The 25,766-nt window shown below is 35.7% G+C and overlaps 3 protein-coding genes across 3 annotated transcripts; all 3 read left to right on the plus strand.

The window, feature by feature from the left end:
• Positions 1–11,830: 11,830 nt before the first annotated feature.
• On the plus strand, positions 11,831–13,423 carry LOC123666898 (piggyBac transposable element-derived protein 4-like). Its single transcript, XM_045600918.1, has one exon. It carries the CDS (start codon positions 11,831–11,833, stop codon positions 13,421–13,423), a length of 1,593 nt encoding a protein of 530 aa, XP_045456874.1.
• A 4,912-nt stretch (positions 13,424–18,335) lies between these two features.
• Positions 18,336–20,448, plus strand: LOC123666899 (zinc finger MYM-type protein 1-like). Its single transcript, XM_045600919.1, has 2 exons — positions 18,336–18,758; positions 18,919–20,448. Exon 2 carries the CDS (start codon positions 18,940–18,942, stop codon positions 20,446–20,448), a length of 1,509 nt encoding a protein of 502 aa, XP_045456875.1. The 5' UTR covers positions 18,336–18,758; positions 18,919–18,939.
• Positions 20,449–20,639: 191 nt separating this feature from the next.
• LOC123666900 lies at positions 20,640–21,470 on the plus strand. Its single transcript, XM_045600920.1, has one exon. It carries the CDS (start codon positions 20,640–20,642, stop codon positions 21,468–21,470), a length of 831 nt encoding a protein of 276 aa, XP_045456876.1.
• The last annotated feature ends 4,296 nt before the right edge of the window (positions 21,471–25,766 follow it).

Raw genomic sequence — 25,766 nt, forward strand, 5'->3', positions numbered from 1 at the left:
TGCCCTTTACTGTATAGATCGCAAATCTCCGAAATGGTGGCACAAGTTGTTTTGGGGTCTTCTGGATATCGCATTTGTCAATTCATATGTCATTCTTGGACTTATAATGGAACAGACTACCGTAAAAGATTTTCGACGCTCTGTTACTCAAAGCTTGATGACAATGAAAGACGTTAGTTAGAAAAGAAAGACTTCTACTGATAATACTTCGAAATGTGGCCCTTCCAAAAGGGTACTAATTAAACAAGCTTCTTTTTAATAGCATTATTTGCCTCAGAAAAAATAAGTTACCTTCTAAATTACTAAGTCGGCGACAACCAACGCGCGTCTGAATAATGGTATCTCAGCCACTAATTATCTTCTATGTAAGCCACTGTAAATATAACTCAGCATGATGGTTATTTTTTTGCATCTAAATTTGTGGCATGCATTTGTGAGATGCAATATACCTAATTAATTAAAAATGAAGAATAAGTGTAAAAGAATTTAAATATATATATTAATAATTATAATAAATATTAAGACATATTATAGAAATATTTTTATATAGTTTTCGATTGTTCTTTTTGTAAAAAAGTGTTGTTAATATAAAGTGTCACATCCGGTAGTCAGAGGTGGGGCAGAGTGGGGTTGTTTAATATTCAGTTTAAAGGACGAAAATACCAATGCGGAGACACTTACCTACGAGACTTGAAGAGAGGACGTCACTCTGCCCCCTGTCGGTTCTACCTGACTCTGAGTACCCACTTTTTACTTCAGATAAGTATTTTGTTATTATATTGTTAAAAATTTATATTTAATTGAAAATAAATAAAAGATTTCATTATTTTGTCGTAATATGTGAAATAAGTTAATGAATAATAATTATTGTAAATTTAAATAACATGATTAATGTAATAAATATATCTTGTTTGTAATTAATTGTGCTTTAATTATTTATATATATATCTATACACCACTTCTAACATCAGAAGTGGGATCGCCCACTTGCTTTACTTAATTTTCTAACCTACCCACTTTTTATTTTAGTGTGAACCATGGACGCGGAGGTTATGAAAAATTTATTGGAGACTATCAAGATGGCAATTGCGTCGAATCATCGTCAGGATGATGTGATGCTGCCTGTATTTCATCCTGAAAAGATGCATAATGGAGCTGAGAGTTGGTGTAATCTTGGTGCAGAATTCAACTGGAGCAGTTTACAAATGGTGGCCAAGGCTGGTAAGGCCCTTAGGGGATCTGCTTTTACTTGGTTTGAAACATGGGAACCTGAATCTCGTGATTGGGAGACATTTAGACAAAATTTAATAGATTTATTTCCGATTAAGAAAAACTTGACAGAAAATTTAACAAAAGCCGTTATGTATAATTCAGAATCTGCAGAAACTTACGCCGAATATGCCAGGGAAAAAATTTTGCTTCTCAAGAAAACTAGAGTACCTTTTACTGAGGAACAGCTCATTGAGCTTGTGTGTGGGGGGTTGTGTGTTCGCGATGTCAATATTCGTATGGCCTCTTTTAGTAATTCAGTGTCTTCAACTAATGAGTTAATTACCCTCTTTTCTAGTTATGTTAAAAACCCACGAAAACGCTTTTTTGATAAAAATGAAACTATTGATGATCCAAATTCTTCCCGTTCTGCAAGTGTTGCCAAAAGATCTCGTTTTACCCACACTTCAGATTATTTTACTCAGAAAAATTGTTATTTTTGTGGACAAAGGGGTCACATTCAATCTCAATGCCCAAAAAAACTATCACCTGCTAGAAATTCCTCTGGTAATGAGGCTACACCCAGACCAAAAGAACTTTCACTTGTCAATAATAAAAACAGGTGTACATTCTGTAAGAAAGAAGGTCACAGCATTGAAAAATGTTGGTCGAAACAGAGAAATGATCGTGAAAAACAAATTACTAAGCCTATTAATTGTATGACTCAATCTGACCTTCATTTAACCAAAGTTCTGATTAGTAATATCCCTGTTAATGCTTTGATTGATACTGGTGCTAACTGTTCAATAATTAAGGAATCCATTGCATTTCGGTTAGGCTGTCACGTTTCACCTTGCTCTGTAAGATTGGATGGTATCGGTTCGGGTCACTTGAATACTTTCGGAAAAATTACGGTACCGGTTCGCTTTGATGATGTTTGCATTGAATTAGACTTACATGTAATAGACGATGATAAATTTGCTTATGATTGTATTATAGGTCAAGACGTTGTCAAATACGCTGACATTACCATTATTACTGATATATCTGGCACTAAATTAATACGTAAAAATTTAAATTGCTTCACTGAATGTTAAATAGACAAAAATCAGAAAGATATATTATTAGAACAAATTAAAAGTTTAGATAATGACTTACAAGCAAAAATTATGGATGTTTTTGATAGATACAATAACGTGTTACCTACTGAAAGCTTTATTGGCAATGTCAATACTGGTAAATTAGAAATAAAACTTAAATCAGATAAAAATATAAATTATCGCCCATATCGTTTAGCTGTAGTAGAACGTGAAAAGGTGAAAAATATAGTTAATGACCTTTTGCGAACCGGCATCATTCGAGAAAGCGATTCTTCCTACGCTAGTCCTGTATTATTAGTAAAGAAGCGTGACGGTGGTGACCGAATGTGCGTGGATTACAGAGCTTTAAATTCTATTACTGAAAAAGAAAGGTACCCGTTGCCTTTAATTCAAGATGAGATTGACCGGCTAGGCAAGGCAAAATTTTTTATATCCATAGATATGAAAAACGGTTTTCATCAGATCCCAGTTTCCCCTAATAGCATTAAGTATACAGCTTTTGTAACCCCTGATGGCCACTATGAATATATTAAAATGCCTTTCGGTATATGTAACGGACCTTCTGTATTCCAACGCGCAATATCAAAAGCAGTAAAAGATCTGAAGTTCATTAGAGTTTACATTGATGATTTGCTTATACCCTGTGAAACTATTGAACAGGGAATTCAATACCTAGATTTATGTTTAGCAGCACTTGTAAAAGCCGGTTTCACTATCAATTTACAGAAATGTCGATTTTTCGTAACATCCATAGAATATTTAGGCTGGAATATTTCGGCTGACGGTGTGCGACCCAGTGAAACAAAAGTTAAAGCTTTGATCAATTCTCCTATTCCTAAAAACGTGAAGCAGGTCAGACAATTTATGGGTCTTGCTAGTTATTTCAGAAAATTTATACCAGAATTTGCTTCCAAAACTGCCTGTATAACTAAACTCACTAAAAACGGACAAAGTTGGGAATGGGGGAGTGACCAAAATGCGGCACGTAACTATATCATAGACAAGTTAATATCAGAACCCATATTATCCATTTTTGATCCCTTACTACCCACAGAGTTGCACACCGATGCCAGTTCAATTGGTTATGGTGGAATGCTCATTCAGAAACATGGTACAAATAATAAGGTTGTCGCATATTTCAGTCGCCGTACTACTGAGCCGGAGTCCAAATATACATATTATGAATTAGAGACACTCGCGGTATATAACTCATTAAAAAATTTTCGTGTTTATCTCTTGGGTCTACGCTTTAAATTAATTACCGATTGTAATGCAATTAAATCGACAATGTATAAAAAGGACTTATCACCTAGAGTCGCAAGGTGGTGGACATTTATGCAAGATTTTGATTTTGAGGTTATCTACAAAAAGGGCATTTATGTTGGACATGTCGACTACTTGAGTAGAAATCCAATTGAATTCAATGTTTCAACACCAAGTCACTTAGGGACTTCACATAAAATAATAAATATAATAACTGACCAGTCATCTTGGTTAGAAATTGCACAACAAAAAGACTCCGAAACGTTATCATTAATACAGAGAGTACAGAGTGGTGACATTGGTAACGATCAATATGTATTTAAAAATAATTTATTATATTACAAGTGTCCTTTAGATAAGAAACTTAAAGCGTATGTCCCAAAAGGCAGCCGGCTCAGTATCCTGCGTTTGTACCATGATGAAAATTGTCATGTTGGGCTAGAAAAAACGTTACAAAAGGTAAGGGAATCTTTTTGGTTTCCCGGTATTAACAGATTTATCAAAAAATATATATCGCATTGTTTAGTCTGCATCAAAGGAAAGTTTCACAGTGGTCCATATCAAGGTCTCTTACATCCAATAGATAAGGTTCCAATTCCTTTTCATACAATCCATTTAGACTGTACAGGTCCTTTCACCCAATCCAATGAAGGTTATAAGCACATTTTAGTTATAATTGATGCTTTTACAAAATATTGTATCCTTAAACCTCTTAAAACAATGTCTGGCGAAGAGGTACTTATGGTAATACGCGATGCTTTAACAATGTTTGGGATTCCATCTAAAGTTATCACAGATCGGGCCACTAATTTCTCGAATACGAATTTAACAGAGCTATTTCGCGAATGGAATATAGACCACCATATGATATCAACGGGTACCCCACGTGGTAATGGCCAAGTCGAGCGGTACATTGCTACAATTATAAATATGTTGACAACTATTTGTAACACTGAGGCAGAATGGCCGAACTCCTTGTATAAGGTTCAACAGACACTTAATAGCACGGTACAAAAGGCTACAGGTTTCTCACCTTTAAGGCTATTGATAGGTCGTGATGTTAATATCCCCAGCATACAGGCTCGACTAACTGATATAGAAGAACCGGGTACTTCTAGTATGGAGCAGATAGCCGACATTAGGGCTGATAGAATTTTGGCATATAATAAAATGAAGTCTGCAGCACACAAATACAAGTTACGTTTCGATAATACAAGACGGAACAACATGAATTATACATTAGGTGACATTGTTTATGTTTGTCAAGATCATCGCCGCCATAGTAAGCTCAGCCCCAAATTTAAAGGACCCTATGAAATTATAAAAATACTTGATAAAGACAGATATACATTACGTGGACAGGGAAGATTGCACAACATTACAGTTGCTAAGGAAAAATTGCGAAAATGGGATGGTGAATGGACAGATGAGAATCGAATTGTGGAACAAGGTATATATATATATATATACCAGTTTATTTTATTTTATATACACTTAACCATATACTAACCATATTATATATTAACCATATAATGTATGTATAGCTAGGCAATGATGAAATTGTTATAACTATGACCGTGTGAGATGTGGTGATAATGTAAGATGTTGTGCGATATCATGGGTGCTGCAAAGGTGGCCTGGTGTGAAGTCTAGACACCACGAGGCAGCACGTGGTGGGACGGATCACGACAGCCCAACCTGAGAGGTAATGATGGGTGCTGCAAAGGTGGCCTGGTGTGAAGTCTAGACACCACGAGGCAGCGCGTGGTGGGACGGATCACGACAGTCCAACCTAAGATTTATTGAAATGTGTTAAAGTTGCTGGAGTAATTGACCTGGTGATAAGTTTAGACTCCAAGACCAGCACATGGAGGAATTGATCACGACAGGTTCAATTGAGTTTTCTTTTATTTTCAGCTATAGGTGAAGATTCATCAGACGACGAATAGATTACTTCGAGAGCGAAGTAATTTTCAGAATGGCCGTGTGAGATGCAATATACCTAATTAATTAAAAATGAAGAATAAGTGTAAAAGAATTTAAATATATATATTAATAATTATAATAAATATTAAGACATATTATAGAAATATTTTTATATAGTTTTCGATTGTTCTTTTTGTAAAAAAGTGTTGTTAATATAAAGTGTCACATCCGGTAGTCAGAGGTGGGGCAGAGTGGGGTTGTTTAATATTCAGTTTAAAGGACGAAAATACCAATGCGGAGACACTTACCTACGAGACTTGAAGAGAGGACGTCACTCTGCCCCCTGTCGGTTCTACCTGACTCTGAGTACCCACTTTTTACTTCAGATAAGTATTTTGTTATTATATTGTTAAAAATTTATATTTAATTGAAAATAAATAAAAGATTTCATTATTTTGTCGTAATATGTGAAATAAGTTAATGAATAATAATTATTGTAAATTTAAATAACATGATTAATGTAATAAATATATCTTGTTTGTAATTAATTGTGCTTTAATTATTTATATATATATCTATACACCACTTCTAACACATTCAAATAGCAAACTTCTAAAATAATAATATATGACACCAAAATAGTAATTCTATTAGCTTCTAATTGTATAATTTAGTATGTTTAAAATGTAAGTCATCCTACATTAATCGATCGTCAAATTTGCCTAAAATTGTCATTAAATAGTATATTAAAGCCACTATTATTACATATGAACTATTGAGGACAGACAGAATAAAACACTTTATTTATAAAAATCTATTTGTGTATTGAAATACAATCATTTATAATTATTAATTAAAAAAGATATACTTAGCACGTATAATTACGTAATTAAAAGAAAAAAAACATTACTGGATTATTAATGCCGCTCGCGCTTTTGTTGGCCTTCCACGCATTCTTTTCAGTCCAAGCGGCTGTGCTTTTGCCTCTAATGGTGGCATTACGAATTTCAGTCTTATTGCTAGACCTATCAGATGCTTGCAGACGTATTTGCGATAAAAGTCAGGACAATCACAACAACCAGTTATCCAGTCGGTCTGATTGTTTGGTAGTGTTACTTTCCAAAATGAAAAATACCCTTTTTTATATTCGTCAAAATGCTTGAATTTTTTCTCAGCTTGATTATTTTTGGGCGAGTCTTTGCCTGGAATTAAATATGTGTTGCTGTCTGGTGTTGATTGTACAACTCTAATTTTGGTATCAGTTTTAGCCCATTGATATCCGGTTGTCCAATCACATAGCTCCAATACAGGTTGTGTCGCGAAGGTTTCTTCTGTCGCTTGTTGTGACCAGCTAGTAACCATTTCCTCTGCCACCACTAAGAAACGGGCCAACGGTATACGCTCGCGGAGGGTGTTGTGGTCTTTTATAACTCTGTTAAAAGACTCGAGTGCGTTGTTGGTCGCTGGTGATACTGGTGCTGCACCCAAATACCAGTTTGGGTTTTTTATTAGCCATTCTTTTTTAAAATATGTGACGAATGCTTTTTCGTCTTTCCATTTCTTCAAAAACAACTCCGAAGCAGCAGAAAACACTTCAGGAGATGTAGCTGATTGCAGTGCATCAATATCTTCCAATATGTGTTTTCGAATATTCTTTTTTGTCGTTTGGTCCAATTTAGTGCAAATTTTCTTCTTAGCGTGAGCCCAGCACATTTTCACAATCGTCTCTTCTCCAAACACTTCACGAAATGCGTTTTGTATACTTTTCGCAGCGTCGCAAATTAGGATTTTCGGTTCAAATGTTTTAGAAAAAATGGACAGAAGATTGCTCTTTATACCTTGAAACATCGTTTTAAAATCAGCTTTGCGTTCGTTTGTAGATATTGTCAGGCAAATGGGGTGAAATTTTCTGTTTTTATCAGTAGTTCCCACTATCAATACCGGAAACCCCTGCCAAATTAACTTATATGTTGCATCTGCGTGCAAAATATCAGTGACAATACATTGTTTCAACAAGTTCTTTGTAGATAATACGATGCGAAAACTAGGCGGATCACTTTCCAAAATATAATAGGCTATTACAAAAACTTTGTTATCGTTATCTGGCACATTAGTGTGTTTAATTATCCATTTTTCCAATTCTCCTAAAGAAATAGTAGAGGGTCCATATTTGATACGCCGGCGATCTGCTAAATAGTTATAAAGCTGCCTTTTTGTAGGTATTCTAAGTTCAGAGTTTTTCTTTAAACACTCCAAGATTGATTTCGGCTTTAGGTGGAGGTCATACAGTTTGTTGATTTCAGATTTCGTTTCGTTGCTAATACCATAACCGTAGTTATTCTTAATAGAACCGTGATCATGTGCGCAATCTGTGCGATAAAGTAACACTGCTTCTGTATCCGCCTCAAATAGCAAATATATTTCTGCAGCACACTGTACTCCTTTACGTGGTACTTTGTTGCATCTATAAAATCGTTTTTTCCCGTCCATGGAGTCGCGTGTAGTGCGTACTGCCCACGTATTTTCTGCACGCACGGCTTCATTGGCGGAACTCACAGTCGAAAATTTACTTACGAATATCCAGTTCTTAGATTCACCTCGCTTTTTTTTCGACGGCTGACCTTCTTCCGATTCCTCGTCAGAACAGTACAAAGGTACTTCGTTTTCACTTTTAGATGTCATAACTAATTAAAACTTTTCGAAAACTTTAATTAATTATAAATGAAACAATTGCAACACGAACGCACCAACGACAATAAACAAACACGGGCGGGTCGGTACATGAATCGAATGACACTCTCTGAACTCTGATTGGTGCAAATGGCCGGTTGCTGTCATGTCGCGCACTCGCGCCAAATCGTACAGTGTGGCTGTTTTCACGATAAAAGAATATGAAGTATAATTTTACATGTTAAGTTATAATATATGATGTTGTTTATTGAAGCTTGAATATATAATTTTTGAGAAGCTTGTATTGCAGCTGTAAAACGTAAAATGATGATGAGTTGCAAATACCGTGGCCGAGTCAGTAAATTAGTTGGCTATGTATAAATCAGAAGGACAAGTAAAAATAACTGTTGATCTTGACTTGACGCTTTCTTTAATATTTTTAGTTGGCGTTGTAAAGAAGATGAATTAGTTTATTAGAGGCTATCTCATTTTCCCGATGCTTAGTTATTAAATGAGAAGATTGACCACGTGGCCAAAAAAAAATTCTGTGGCCGAATTTATTATTTCTCCTTCCAAAAGACGCAAATCAGACTACTCCACTATAAAAGACGTTCGCATGGGTATAGAGGTATCCATTGGCCTATGTTTGTAAAAAATAGGGGAAGGTGTGGGGTTTGTAGTTTGAAAAAGATTCAGTCGAAACCTCATAGTAAATGTTCTCATTGTGTTTCAACGTGTTTTTGTGTAAATGAAAAGAAAACTTGTTTTGCTGAATACCGCGAGGTTAATTTGTAATTAAAAACCTACCTTTTGAATTATTACTAAGTCAATATTGGATCTCATTATTTTTGTAGTTTCTATCAAAGTTCTTAACATTGTAATAACAAAGTTCCTGACGGTACTTTTAAGTCTAGGTTTTACAAAGTAGTACTTCTAGGTATAGTAAAAATCTGAAAATAATCTGAGCATTTCCTTCCTTATTATGATAATGAAGTTAAAAAGCGAAAATTCGTTCAAAATCACTACCCCGGTTGGAAAGGGTTAGTGTGGACTGTGAAATGTAGAAAAATTTATTGTTTCTTTTAATGCTTAAATTTTAAATTCTGAAAATGTAAATTCTGAATCTAACATAGTTTTTTCAAGTAGTGGAAAGGGTTAGTGTGGACTGTGAAATGTAGAAAAATTTATTGTTTCTTTTAATGCTTAAATTTTAAATTCTGAAAATGTAAATTCTGAATCTAACATAGTTTTTTCAAGTAGGTAATATCACGGGGAGCACACATGGCATGTCAAATTTATAATCTTTAATAAATTTAAATATTTCGTTGCCAACATTGACTATATTTATTTCTAGATCAAAATATTCGCGAAACTTTTGCTCGAGCAGTTCAACAAATGCGATAAAGACAATAAATAACAATAGCAACAATTGTTTTCTAATGTTTACGCGAATTTTACTCATTTAATGAAACAACTTTTTTCGGATTTTATCGCGGTTTATGAACGTGTGAAACCAGCCACCGTCGAACGAGTACCTGCTGTGCTACCTTTTATGAAAGGGGTCACTGACAAGATTGGCTTCATCTTAAAGCGAGCTTCTATAAAAACTTTTTTCAAGCCGCCAAAAACGATAAGTCAATTTTTACCATCTGTCAAGTGTCATATACCCTTACAAGATGCAGGAGTATACAAGCTTGATGGTGACTGTGGTCTCTCTTATATAGGACAAACAAAACGATCGATTAAAACTCGCGTTAAAGAACATATAGCTGACTTAAAACATCGTCGCTATACTAAGTCCGCAATCTGTGAACACAGTCTAGACACAGCTAGCCATTATATTAGATTCGATAAACCACAGATCCTCGCAAAAAAACACCGATTCCAACCAAGGATGATCCGTGAGGCTATTGAAATTAAAAAACATCCAAATTTCAATAGAGAAGATGGCTGGCAATTACCACCTGCTTGGGACCCCATTATTAATATAATTAAATCAAAAACCAAGCATAATTCACCACAGATTAAAGACTCAATTAGCACATTCTGCGTAGATAGGACTATATAAGATATTGATGTATGTCGGGTAGTTTCGAATAACTTTGTAACGTTGGGACGTCTGACACCTCAGTCCCCCCGTGACCATGGTTGTTGTAAAGTATCCGAAACGTCGGGAATCAAAAGATAATAATAAACCGCGATAAAATCCGAAAAAAGTTGTTTCATTAAATAGCAACAATTATTAATAATAAAATAACACGTTTTTACATTAAAATATTAAACATTTAAATGACAAATGAAGCTTGCTGTGCGTCGTGTTCATACCTACCTGCTCTAGTTCATTCTGTTTATGGACTGTTCTTGCCATGAGACTTTTCCAGCTTCTGAGGTAAAGTAATCTTTAAGGATATTTCTGATTCGAAATCAATCTATGTTCTGAAATCCTCCCGTACGTGTCAGTAGAAGCATGTTCTCTGTTGGTTTTGTTTTTTTTTGTCGTAACTGTAATATGGTATTCCTTTTTTTTTCTAAATAAGCATCCCTTAATAAATTATGGAGACAACATAGTGTAGTAATTAAGTCATCACATATTTCTGGTCTAATTGCTATAGGTGAATATAATATTCGGAAAACCTGACTAAGAAGTCCAAAAGAATTCTCTGTGACTCGTCTTGCTCGGCAGATGCGATAGTTGAAAATCGCTTTACCACGATCGCCTCTAATATGAGTTCTGTAATAGGGTTTCATCATGTAGACGTCTAATCCAAACGCGTCATCGCCAACTAGATATTGTGGGGTTAAGATATCTGTTCCTGGTAAGGCTGCCGGTTGAGGCACATTAAATTGTTCGGACATAATTTTTTTGCCCATAGCTGACTTTTTGAATATACCACTGTCCCCTTCCTTTCCATATGAGCCCACGTCAACAGCAATAAATTTGCAGTTTGCGTCTACAATAGCCAACAATACAGTAGAATAGTAGTCTTTATAGTTAAAAAACATCGATCCACTGTTCTTCGGACATTTAATACGTACGTGCTTGCGATCAATTGCTCCAAAACAATTTGGACAGTTCCACCTATTCCAGAAATGTTTTAAAGTAGACTTCTTAATATATAACTACAACATATTTATACTATGAATTTTAAATCTGTTTTAGGTGATGACTGCAGAAAACGCTGGAAATGCATCAGAGATTCCAATCAAAGAATTAAGTGCAAAAATAAATTACCAACTGGATCAGCAGCCGGCAGCAAGTCAAAAAAATGGCCTTTAATGGAAAGACTAACTTTTTTGGAAAATGTTCCCACTGAAAGAAAAACTATATGTAATATTGAGGGAACTAATGATACTAATGATAGCGAAAATGAAGTATCAAATATATGTAATATTGAGGGAACTAATGATACTAATGATAGCGAAAATGAAGTATCAAATTATGATGAAAGCTTTTTGAATAAAGAGAAAGACATTAACGTGGAACCTAACGAAATAGAAATGAATAGCGAAGGAACAAGCGGAATAATAATGGTGAATGCGCCATCGAGTGCAACAGAGGTAGACGTTGAAGAAACTGCTGATGATGAGAAAAGAAACAAAAAAACAGGGAGGTCTACAGGAAGCGTATTGAAAAAAAAAAGAAACAAAATCAAAATAGTACCATGCAGGCGGCTCTACTCAACTACTGGAAAGAAAGGGACGCTGAAAGGCGTGCCCAAATTCAAGCCCTCACACCTCAGTCAACCCAGGACAAGGAAAATGTAGATGGTATTACATCGTTTTGCTCGCACGTTGGGACAGTGCTAAAAAAACTTACTCCTGCTTTAAGAGTAGAAGCGAAAACTAAAGTATTCAATATTTTAGCCGACTATGAATTAAGGAGCCTAAACAAACATACTAGTGTTAGTGGTCTTAGTACTTCCTCAAGCAGTCCCCCTTTTGATGAAAATTCTTCATCAAACCCTTATTCTCCGATAACTTCCGTCGCATCACCGATCAGTCCACTCTGTGGACCTACTGACTTAAGTATTCCAAATACAATTAAACAAGCGATTACCGACGAACAGCTGACGAGAATATTAGAAGAAAGTGATTATGAAGAAGAAATTCTGTCAAATTCATCGGATAGTGTGAAAAATTTGTATGATGACGACAATGTGGCAGATCCAGATTTTTTTCCAAGTGAGTCTCAGTTTAGAACACAGGCAAGTTATGTACCTGCACTATCGAATTCAGATTCCAGCGATAGTGCTACTAGCGTTGCAATAAACACATCTGTTCGAACTCCGAGAAATTCTGCTCCAAGAATTTCTTTTTCAAGACCGACTACAGATTACGACATGAAACGACATGACGAGAATGAAGGTTGGTTCTATGACATCCAGCCATTGCATCGTGAAGATTTTACTAGTGAAAGCTTTTTACATATTGACCAAATTCCTGAAAATGTCGATGTCTTTACGATATTTCGCTTATTGGTTGATGATGAAATCCTGGACTTGATGGTACAACAGACAAACTTGTACGCTGAGCAATCTATTGCTGCTACTCCTGGTGGTCGTTTGACTCGCTGGAAACCTGTTACCAGGGAAGATATAGAGAAATTTATGGGCATTTACTTAGTGACTGGTATAATTAGATTTCCATCATTAGAAAGTTACTGGAAACGAGACCTTATTTATTATCATCCGCTGATGCACACGATGAAAATGTCATACAATCGTTTTGTTTCAATATTGCGTTGCTGGCATTTTGTAGACAATACGGCGGAAAGAAATGATCGTTTGTACAAGGTCAAACCAGTTATAGACATTGTAATGAGAAACTGTAGAAAACTACTTACGCCAAAAGATGTCATTGTCGTGGATGAGTCGATAGTCCCTTTTCAAGGGCGAATACTGTTTCGCCAGTATAACCCAAATAAAACCCACAAGTACGGCCTAAAGATTTACAAGGCCACAACTGATGATGGGTATGTTTGGAAATACAAAGTGTACACTGGCCAGGATCCCCAAATTTCTAATCTGGATAAACCTGGAAGCGTCGTCGTTGAGCTGTATGAAGAGCTTTTGTGCCAAGGGAGAATGGTTATAGCAGATAATTGGTATACAAGTATACCATTAGCTGAATACTTGCTCAGTCGCAAGACAAATCTTTGTGGCACTTTGCGAAAAAACCGCAAACATCTGCCGTTATTAGTCAAGAAAAGAAGCTCAAAAGTGGACAGCATATCGCCGCTCAGCGGAATAATATAATAATTCTAAAATGGAAGGACAAAAGGGATATCCTTATGATCTCAACTTGCCACGCTGATGAGCAGACTATGACTACTGGGAGAAATGCACGCCTGAAGCCTAATATGATTCTAGAATATAACAACCGCAAAAAAGGCATTGATCTTTCTGATGAATTAGTCAGTTATTATTCTCCAATTCGTAAAAGTCTTTCGTGGTACAAGAAGATTGCTATTGATGTTATTTTCGGGGTAGCCGTAATAAATGCGCTGTATATCTACAAAAAACTGAACCCACAAAATAAATGTTCTCTTCTACAAGCACAAACAGATATTGTAAAAAAACTTGTGGGTGTAAACATGGCACAGATACCGGCTCCGGTTGTAGCTACTCCACAGCAAAATTCAGTTGCAGGCACATCACGTCAAAGCATCTCGCCATCACCAGCACAACATCTTCAAATGCTGGATAAGAAAGACGGTAAATTACAAAGACTTTCGCAAATATGCAATATTTTCACAAAACCTTATTGTTTGCAATGTTTTCAAAAAGCTCATATATAATTTTTATTCTATATAATAAATTTTCTATTCAAATCCCATATTTTTGTTACTTTTTTACCCAATGCTTAGCTAATTTCTAAGTAATTGAACAATAAAACCTCGAAAAAAAATTTTTTATGTCCCTCTGTAGACACTTTTAACTTCATACCCTTTAAAAAAAATATCGAGTATTCCCCTAAGTCCCAGCACTTTTTATAATCCTTACGATGTGTCCTGCCAAGTCCGCATTAAATATGACTTTCCTCTCACGTCCATAGTATCAGATGTCTTAGAAATTGTACGTGTGAACATACCACATACGGTCTGTGGACTGATATGGAAGTCTCTCTACAGACCGCACAGTGCAGTGAAATGTATGGCGCGATGGATAAAAATCATAACACAGTTTTAATGCTGTAATAAACTATATTTCGTACATAATTTTGTTAATTTCGTCTAGTATAATAATTTTTAGCTTCTTTAATCTGATAACAATATTAAATATAAAATTATATTTATCTTAATTAAGGTAAAAAAAACACAATATTCATTCTAACTTAATTCATCTACCAAAATAGCCAAACTAAATTATATCCGATAATCTTCGTCCTAAGCAGTTACCACAACTAGAACTAATCCGACTCTAAGGAATCTTCATCGCTGCTAACTCCTATATCTAGATTTATGTCTGTTTCGTAAGACGAAGACTGCTCTTGTTCTTGTATGAGGTAGTTTTGAATATCTTATCTACTCTATTGGTTTTATTTGCGGTAACCTTTCTTTTAGATGAAATGAGAGGGTCAGAAGTCAACAAGAGAATCCTCATCAAGTCTTTGTTTGAATTCGTCCTCGAATTTTTACGGGTGTGAGATAATCGGTTTTTTCTTACCTCTTTGTGTCTTGCCTCTAATGCGTCTTCTGATAATTGTCAACATTCATCGTCACCAACCACCCAACACAGCCACAGTCCAGTGAACCCCCGTAGCCATGTCGCTAGATCTTCTTCAAAAGCTGATGATGCAGCTGATAGAAGTGATGATAGGTCACATTATGAACAAATTCTACAAAGGCAAGACGAACAAGAAGGTTGGAATTACAGAGTCCAGGGATTATCTCGGCAGCCATTACTTTACCACGATTTTATTCAAACCGAAAATATACCTGAAGAAGCGAATTTGTATAGTCTATTCTGTACAATAGTTGATGACAATGTGCTGAACTTGATGACGGAACAAACCAACATTTATGCCGAACAAACAATGGGTTCTAATCGAAGTGGTCGGATGTCTCGCTGGAAACCTGTTGACAACGCGGAAATGAAAAAATTTCTTGGCATATACATGTTAACTGGAATTATCAAGTTTCCAACTCTGGAATCGTACTGGAAGACTGATCCTTTTTTCTACTATTCGTTGATGCACAAAATAAACATGTGGTATAACGTTACATAACGTTTTGTGGCAATCTTGCGTTGTTGGCATTTTGTCGACAATTTCGCCGAAAGGGACCCAAATGACCGGTTGTATAAAGTACAACCATTGATAGACATTGTTATGGATAATTGCAGAAAACTAATTACTCCCAATGAGTGCGTTGTCGTCGACGAATCAATGGTGCCATTTCAAGGTCGATTACTTATGCGACAATATAATCCGAGCAAAAGTCATAAATACGGTATTAAAATTTATAAGGCTACAACTGACGATGGATATGTCTGGCAGTATAAAGTTTATACTGGACAGGATCCACAGTATCCTGGTTTAGATAAACCAGAAAGCGTAGTAATTCAGCTTTGTGAGAAAATACTTGGCGAAGGAAGAATTATTATAGCCGATAACTTTTACACAAGTGTCCCGTTGGCGGAATATTTGCTTTGCCATAAAAAACTGATCTCTGTGGCACATTGCGTAAGAATCGTAAAAATCTGCCTCAGCTGGTCATAAGTAAAAAACTCAAGAAAGGTGAGCAAATTTCTGCTCAACGCAATAACATAACTGTACTCAAGTGGAAAGACAAACGAGACGTACTAATGATATCTACGTTTCATGGCGATGAACAGTCAATGTCCTCTGATAGAAACCCACATTTGAAACCAAACATGATATTGGAGTATAACCAAAGAAAAAAAGGCATCGATCTCGCCGACGAACTTGCCAGATTTTATTCTCCAATTAGAAAGACTGTTACATGGTACATAAAGATCGAAGTTGACGTACTTTTTGGCGTGGCCTTGATAAATTCTATTTATTTATATAACAAATTAAACCCTTCACAGAAGTGCTCAATTTTACATGCTCCCAAAATTGACCCACATCAAACACACGTGCCAACAAATGTCCTGCGATCCCAGCAATCTTCAAGCAGTATGTCAAGCTCATCACGAGAACCAACTCCAGCGCAACATTCCCTTCAAGATCTGAAAAATAAGAGACGTAGATGTGCGGGATGTTACAATATACATCGAATGGTGAGACACCGAAGGCTGCCTAAGCCTGCCTGCCTGCTAATAAAGCAAAGAAAGTTTCGAAGATTTGCAATACGTGTTTGAAGTCTTATTGCCTAAGTTGTTTCACACAGGCGCATACGTAGAGATTTAGTTTTTTTTTTATCTTATTTGCTATCGTTCCTACATTACCCTATTGTTTTTTTTTCACATTATTGAATAAACAATTAAAATATACCTTTCCTTTGGTTTCATTTTTTATCCTAGTTTTACAATATCAAAAAAACGCCTAACGTTCATGTCCCGATACTTTTCTAATAGTTTATAGTTTGTTCTATCAAGTCCACTTTTGTAAACTCCAAACCTTATAAGTCCAACCTCACAAAAAAGCATAGAAAGTGTATGAATAAACAGCCCACATATGGGCTGTGGTCTGGTGGTTGTGGATAGTCCACAGCCCATGTGTGGGCTGTGGACAGTGAACCTGTTAATAAATATTTTAAATATAGATATTTTAGTTTGATTTAACAGTTTAAAGAAACAAAAAAAACATCATTATCAATAATTATAAATGCCTAAAAAGCAGACCGCAATTTTATTTCTTTTTTTTTCAAATTTCAAGCCCCTTGCGGAGACTTTAAATATCAAAATAAAATTCTTAAAAAAACATAGGTGTTATTTGTGTGTATGAGAGGGATATTTTTGCTCCTATTCCAATTTAAAATTAGAAAAAAAGTATTTTTCCATTTATCCAAAATATCGTTCCACCCGTGGGCAATCATACGTTTATACGCACTACGTTATAAACGCATTGTTAGTGCCACAACTGGGAAGCATCGCTTCCACACTCCAAATGTTCTGAAAATAAAAATATGAGCTATTATACATATAATCAAATAGGTATTGTATTTTGTACTTCATACTGTCTTGGTGTACATAATACATAGAATATATCATTGATGTAGAGACCTAATATGAAGCTACGTTTTATGTAAATGGCAAAGGCAAAGTTAATACAATTTGTCTGCCAAAAATTTTACATACTAATACGCTGCGGTACGCTAAGGTTCATAAAAACAAAAAAAATAATTTTACTGTACATAGGTACAATCGTCTGTTGAACCTGTGGACGGTACGACGGTAAATACGGTGTTTTTTTAAGTGATTATTTTCGTAAGTAGTATAATATTGTGACTTTTAGTTAAGAAGGCTGATTATCCCTTTACAGCTTCGCTGCTAGCTTATATTAGCGGGGTGCGGGGTGAGCGCGGAGTGCCGGACCCGCAAATGTGCGGAGTAGCGCCGCTCGGTTTGTATGAGTCCGGCTCAGCACTTGGCGACACGTTTACGCGGTGGCTCTGTGCTTGAAGGATATAAATTTAAGTTAAGAGTTGCAGTTTTTTAATACTGACTTTGGTAAAGCTTTAGATTAGGTAAAACCGAATTTCGGGACCGTGGGGGGAGGGGGGGGACACTACCCCTGGTACCACTATCACACCTCGGAACCCCATGGTTATGGAGATATCGATGGTTAAAGTTTTGAGGTTAGAAGAAGAATTTCGTACCTTTCACACGTTATTTTCACATTTCACACGCGTTTTTTCACATTTCACACATTATTTTCACATTTCACACGTTATTTTCACATTTTATAAGCTATTTTAAAAATAAAAACGATTTCGACTCCAAAATCAACAAACGATACAACTTCGATACTCATGCTCCATTCTATAGTTTTCACATGTTATTTTCACATTTCGCACTTAATTTTAACATTCCACACGTTAATTTAACGTTTTCACACGGTTTCACACGGTTTTCACACTTCAAAACCCCATAGTTATGGAGATATCCATGGTTAAAGTTTTGAGGTTGATTGATCAACAAACGATACAACTTACGCAGGGGCGGATCTACTTAAAGGCTTTTTGGGCTGCAGCCCAGGGCCCCCAACCGAACTGAAACCAATAGACGATATTGTCAATAATAAAAATTATCTAGAATTTTAAAAAATCCGATCATGAGGTTGGCAACACTGCGATCAATCAACCCGAGTGCGCATCTATCAAACGGAACGGGGAATTCCCTGTCGCTTGTTTTCAGTCGGTGTATTCCGTGTATAGTAGTGTCTATTACTGTGGACTTCCCTCCGCTTATCGCCCGACGCAATTTTGTTATTTTTCCGCACTTCTGCTATAGTCGACTATATTAACGAATTGACTTTGTTATTGTTAGAAATGTGTTTAGTGCGTGTGTTTAGTTTACTAAGTAATAGATAACTTAAAAGTTATAAGGACCGGACCTTTCTTTTAATTTACTAAAATTGAAAGTCTTCAGCATAACTAGACTTCCTGCTTTTAATAGGCAGTAGGTAAGTAAAAAGAATTATAAAACATGACTTTTTATTTCAGTTTTCAAAACTAAATGAATCAAACTCGTTCGATATTTAATTATAATTTGTGAATTGCTACACTCATTACAAAGTAGGTATTAAAATTAAAAGTTCTATCCAGTTGTTTGTTTATTTTCAGAAAAATATCTTATTTTACAATATGTCTGCTAGAAAATATAAAAGTGGAGCTGAAAAAAGAAAATTACAGTTTAGTCGAGAACAAGAAAGAAATAAATGCGCAAAAATTGAAACTTTTTTTAAATCGGAACATATAAACGCGAATGAAATAGCTATAAATCCATTCAAAAACGTAAAGGAAGGTATTTTATGCGAAGAGAATCTAACCGATGGCAGCAAAAAATCGCAAAACGAGGAAAAAAATACAAGTGATGAAAATATGCAAGATTTTGAAAACCAGAAAAAAAATACCAACGATGAAAATGTGCAATATCTTGACTTCCAGCAACCCTCTGGTTCCTCTGAAAATGAAATTGGTGTTCAGCAAAAGGGAGGTAATACCGATACCGAGGTGGAAAGAAATTTAGAAAATATTAAGTTTGAGTTTGAGAAATATGTTGACGTGGGCTTGTGGCCAGATTTGCTGAATAATGATTTTATTAATTTCGTCCTCTCACATGAAATGACTGACTTTCAAAATAAAGATCCGAAGAATATATATTCAGCTTCAATGAAGAAATATAAAGAACAAAACAGATCTTTTTCAAATAGGTATTTCACTAGAAAAATGAAAAATGGCCAATTACTGGAAAGATCTTGGTTATGTTATTCAAAAAGGGTTGGTACTGTTTTTTGTTTGACTTGCAAACTTTTTTCTAAAACTCCTTCTCAATACACAACCGGATTTTCTGATTGGAAACACATAGGATTTTGTTTAGAAAATCACGAAAATTCTAATGAACATAAGAATTCAATGTTAGTGTGGTTGACACGAAAAGAAAATAAGTCTGTTTTAGACAAGCAGCTTCAGGAGCAATTAAATAAAGAAACAGAATATTATTACAATGTCCTAAAACGGGTTATTGCAGTGCTAAAATTTCTGAGTATAAGAGGCTTAGCACTTAGAGGTTCCGAGGAAGTATTTGGTTCTCCACATAATGGTAATTTTATGGGTGCTCTAGAGCTGTTGGCAGAATTCGACCCATTCATACGTGAACATATTGAACAACGAGAGCTGCGACCAAACCCTGTAATATCATATTTATCAAAAACAGTATATGAGGAAATAATTGAGATTATGGGTAAACAGATAATTAAACAAATTATAACTGAAATAAATAACGACGACACAAAGTATTATTCAATTATGATGGATTCAACCCCAGATCTGTCTCACGATGACCAACTTGCTATTGTATTACGATACTGTTTTCGGGGAAAAGTGTATGAAAGATGTGTATCTTTCATTAAAATTAGTAGTCATACTGGCTTATATTTATTTAATGTTCTACAAGCCTTTTTGGAAACAAATGGACTACTACTGGATAATTGCAGGGGACAGTCATATGACAACGCTGCTAATATGGCCGGAGTCTACAATGGTGTACAAGCACTACTAAAAGAAAAAAATAAATCCGCGGATTACGTGCCATGTGTGCCGTGTGCACATACCTATTTAAGTAACGTTCTAATTTATGTTCAAATTTGGTAACAGTATTTTGTAATAGGATAAGTGTTTATATTGTAAGATCTCTGTACCTTCAGTCATTCTGTAGAACGCATAATAAAAAGACGTGAAATTGGATTAGTGGTTTGTTCTGGCACCTTACTTAATATTAAATAAATAAGTAATACCTCAAAGCAAAGGTATATTTGGTGACCCCGACACAAGAACCTTCAATTATGACTAGCTCCAACAGTTCAGGATCAGGAGCAGCAATGCAAAATGACTCCTCCGGTTTAGCGTCGATAACAGTTTCGTCGAGGATTCCGGAGTTCTGGTGCGATAAACCCAGATTGTGGTTTGTACAAACTGATGCAATCCTTGGACCTCAGAAGCTGAGCGATGAATCGAAATACAACTTGGTTGTCGCCAAATTAGGCAAGGAGGTGATTCAACAAGTAAGTGATATCTTATTAAAGCCGCCCGAGACTAAAAAATTTGAAGCGCTAAAATCACGCTTATTACAAGTTTACGAAGAGTCTGAAATTCGCCAATTTCAAAAATTACTAAGCGAAATGGAATTGGGAGATCAAAAACCGTCTCAATTACTGCGTAAAATGAAGGATTTAGCAAGAGATAAAATTCCCGATGAAACCCTGTCCATTATGTGGCAAGGACACCTCCCTGCTTCAGTACGAGCTGTTTTAGCGGTTACAGATGTAAAGAATTTAGAAAATTTGGCCGCGATCGCTGACAAGGTAATGGAGACGTCAAGGTCACAACAAATTTCGGAAATAAGGGCCAACACTTCGAGTTCTAATGATACAGCTTTAATTTTGGCCGAAATAGCTAAATTAAATCTGCGAATTAATGATTTGGAATCAAAAAAATCTACATTTAGAAATCACATTCGTCGCGCACGCTCTCGGTCTACATCGCGACAGCGTAATATGAGACGGCGTGCGCCCGATAGTGCTGATTGGCTTTGTTCGTATCATTATCGCTATCGGAATAGAGCAAAGAAATGTATAGAGCCGTGTGCTTGGAATAAGAATAATCAGGGAAACTAAGTATGGTGCAATCGGAGGCGGAGATTAGCACCATTACGACTTCTAAACGCCTATGTGTTATGGACAAAAACAGTGGTTTTAATTTTTTAGTGGACACTGGTGCGAATATTTCAGTTATTCCAGCGACTAAGAAACCTTATTGTAGTTACAAGTGTAGTGAGTACAGACTTTATGCAGCTAACGGGACAGAAATAAAAACCTATGGTGTAAAAACTCTTATTTTAGATTTAAATTTACGGCGACCTTACCGTTGGTCTTTTATTATAGCAGATGTGAATCAACCAATTTTAGGTGCAGACTTTTTAAGCCACCATAAATTAGTAGTAGACGTATATCGGAAGAAACTAATAGACGAAGTGACGAATTTATCTGTTATAACGTCGGTGAAATTAGATGGTCAAGGAACAATAACAACAATAAACTCAAACCATCCGTACAGTGACCTATTAGCGTTATATCCCGATATCACTAAGCCAATGTGTTTTAAGGATACTCCACGCCACTCTGTAGTCCATTATATAGAAACAAACGGGCCGCCTGTTAGCGCGCGCCCGCGTCCTTTACCACCGGATAAATTTGAAAAAGTAAAGGCTGAATTCCAAAGGATGCAAGATATGGGAATATGTAGACCAAGCAAGAGCAGCTGGTCTTCTCCACTTCATGTAGTAGTCAAGAAAAATGGAGAATTGAGACCGTGCGGAGACTATCGGCGTTTAAACTATATCACTAAGCCGGATAGATATCCGATACCTCATATACAGCATTGTTCATACTTATTAGCTAATAAAAAAATATACACTAGATTAGACTTGCAAAGAGCTTATCACAATATCGGTATAGCGGAGCAGGATATAGAAAAAACTGCGATAACAACGCCATTTGGTTTATATGAGTTTCCAAGAATGACGTTTGGCCTTAGAAATGCAGCTCAGACCTTTCAAAGATTTTTAAACAATGAAGTTTTTCAAAATCTCAATTTTTTATTCTCGTACATCGATGACGTCATCATAGCGTCATCTTCAGAAATCGAACATCAAGAACATTTAAAAATTGTATTTGAGAGATTAAATAAATTCGGCTTAACTATCAATTTAGCGAAATGCGAGTTTGGGAAAACTGAATTAGACTTCTTAGGGTTTCACATTTCTGAAAAAGGACTAGGCCCCCTAGAAGATCGCGTTAAAGTATTGAGTGAGTTCCCAAGGCCACAAACAATTGATGAGTTAAGACGTTTTTTAGGAATGATAAATTTTTATAGACGTCTTCTCCCAGGTGCTGCAGGTGATCAAGCGAAATTAAACATATATTTGAGAAATACTAAAAAAAGAGACAAAAGCCTTATTCAATGGACTCCAGAGACAAAAGAAGCCTTTGAACAGTGTAAGCAGAGTTTAAAAAATGCAGTTACATTATCATTTCCTATCGCTGGTGCTCCTATCTCTATCATGACGGACTGTTCTAACACGTGTGCTGGAGCTGTACTTCAACAAAAGGAAGGTACTTCATGGAAACCTCTAGGTTTTTTTTCCAATAAGCTTAGTGAGGCTCAACAGCGCTATAGTACATTTGATCGAGAATTATTAGCTATATATATGGCAATAAAGTATTTCCGATACTTAATTGAAGGACGACCTGTTATTATTTACACTGATCATAAACCGTTAGTGCAAGCATTTAAGAAAAATTCTTTTGGTAATAACGATACCCCTAGGAGATTAAGACATTTAGACTATGTGATGCAATTTTGTACAAAAATTGAGCACATTAAGGGTTCAGAAAATACAGTAGCAGATGCCTTATCTCGAATAGCTACCATCGATTTCTCGTCCACAATCAATTATGAAGACCTAGCTAAGTCACAGAGTAATGACACAGAGCTATTAGATCTATTAAAGTCTAAAACGCTAAATATTAAAAAAGTGAAAATCCCGAACTGTAATGCATATATCTATTGTGAAACATCGCATGGAAAGGTACGTCCATATTTGCCGTTGGAATTCCGCGCATCGGCTTACAACGCCATACACGGAGTTAGTCATCCCGGCATTCGAACCACGAGAAACATGATGCGAGAAAGATACTTTTGGAAGTCAATGAACAAACATATTGCATCATGGACCAGATCATGTTTGGAATGTCAAAGGTCCAAAGTTCAAAGACACAATGTTTCGCCGTTTAAGTCCTTTGAAAAAAGTGATCGATTTGAACATATTCACATAGACATCGTGGGTCCTCTTAAATACTGCAATGGATATCGGTACTTATTAACAATGTTAGATAGAAGCACTGGTTGGCCCGAAGCTTATCCTTTAAAAGATATAACAGCAGAAAGTGTAGCTGAAACCGTATATTATGGCTGGATTGCTAGATTTGGTTGTCCATTGAGAATAACGACAGATCAAGGACGTCAATTTGAGTCTAATTTATTTAACCAACTAGCGAGAAGAATGGGAATAACCAGAATTAGAACAACAGCATACCATCCACAGGCAAATGGTGCAGTTGAAAGGTGGCATCGTTCACTCAAAACTTCTCTTATGTGTAGAGGTAATACAGAGAATTGGGTCAAAGAGTTACCTAGCGTATTACTGGGGTTAAGAGCAAGTTACAGAGATGACACCCAGATAAGCGCAGCCGAGTTGGTGTACGGTGAAACTATAAGACTTCCTGGTGATTTCTTTGAGTTAAAAAAACCAGAAATCTCAAGTGAAGAATCATTCTTACAAGCACTTAGACAGAAAATAAGAGATATATCATCAGTACCTAGACGCCAATTACGTCAAAAAGAAATTTTCGTTCACCCGGAGCTTGAAAAATGTTCTCATGTGTTTGTTCGTTGCGACCGAATATCAAGTTCACTGACTCCACCGTATTCTGGCCCATATAAAATTTTGAGTCGAACAGATAAATATTTTAAAATTCAAGAGGGAGATACGCAGAAAAATATTAGTATAGACAGACTCAAACCTGCATTCATGTTATATTTCGATGACAATGCAAGATCGCCCAATATGGAACGGTGTAATATAAACAAATCGCCTATAGTGACAAGATCAGGGCGCATCAGTAAGCCTACGGTAAGATTCACTCTGTAGACGCCTGTCATCAAATTTATTATATTGGCCGCATCTTTACATTTTAATACATTTATTTTTGAAATAATAATATCAAAATGGGTAAATCGGAAAGCAAACAAGAAAAAGAAGAAATCATTATTGCACAGACAGGTGCAGGAAACAGTGCAATGGCCTCAGAAACGGCCACGCACTATAGCACTAGGGTAGAGTTGTATTCTCTCGCAACTCTGACCGTGGTACTCTGTGTTATTGCCTTCATTTTATGGAAACGCTGTAAAACTCAGTTTGCAAGCTTTACGAGAAGGACACTACTGGACAATTCTATTGTTGTCATGAGACAATCAGAGCAACGACAGAACCAAGGATGCCAGCAAGTGATTGTTTAGTGAAAGTGCAATAAAATAGTAATGTGTTATCATGTCATATAGATATTTAATATAGCAGTTATGTGTACCCAATTGTAAGCGTAGTCTATATGTAATTATAATATTATTTGAAGTAATGAAATGTGCGTATCGTAATAATTATTTTTGTAATGGTTAAAATGATAGAGGTTAAAGTGTGTTATGATTTTTATATTATATCATATATGATTTGCATTATGTATTTAAACTATAAAAAAAAAAAAAAAAAAAAAAAAAAAAAAAAAAAAAGAATATTTTGCAACAAATCCTGTTTTTACGACACCTTTTCATTTTTATGTTTTCTTTTAATGAGTAATGTAATAGTAACCTGTTTTCTTTTTTTGAAGGGGGGTATACTGTGCCGTGTGCACATACCTATTTAAGTAACGTTCTAATTTATGTTCAAATTTGGTAACAGTATTTTGTAATAGGATAAGTGTTTATATTGTAAGATCTCTGTACCTTCAGTCATTCTGTAGAACGCATAATAAAAAGACGTGAAATTGGATTAGTGGTTTGTTCTGGCACCTTACTTAATATTAAATAAATAAGTAATACCTCAAAGCAAAGGTATACCATGTGCTGCGCATTCCCTTAACCTAGTTGGTCAAGAATCCGTGAAGGTTGCAACCGAAATTGTAAATTTTTTTGGAATAGTGCAACAAATATACGTTTTCTTCTCTGCTTCGACCCATAGATGGGAACTGTTAAATCGTGAAACAAAACTAAAATTTACGTTAAAAAGTTTAAGCCAGACCAGATGGTCTTGTCACTTTGATGCTGTCAGAGCTTTGAAAAGTAATTATGATGGCATT

This window comes from Melitaea cinxia, chromosome 27, assembly GCF_905220565.1.
Source record: "Melitaea cinxia chromosome 27, ilMelCinx1.1, whole genome shotgun sequence".
Classification (NCBI taxonomy): Eukaryota; Metazoa; Arthropoda; class Insecta; order Lepidoptera; family Nymphalidae; genus Melitaea; species Melitaea cinxia.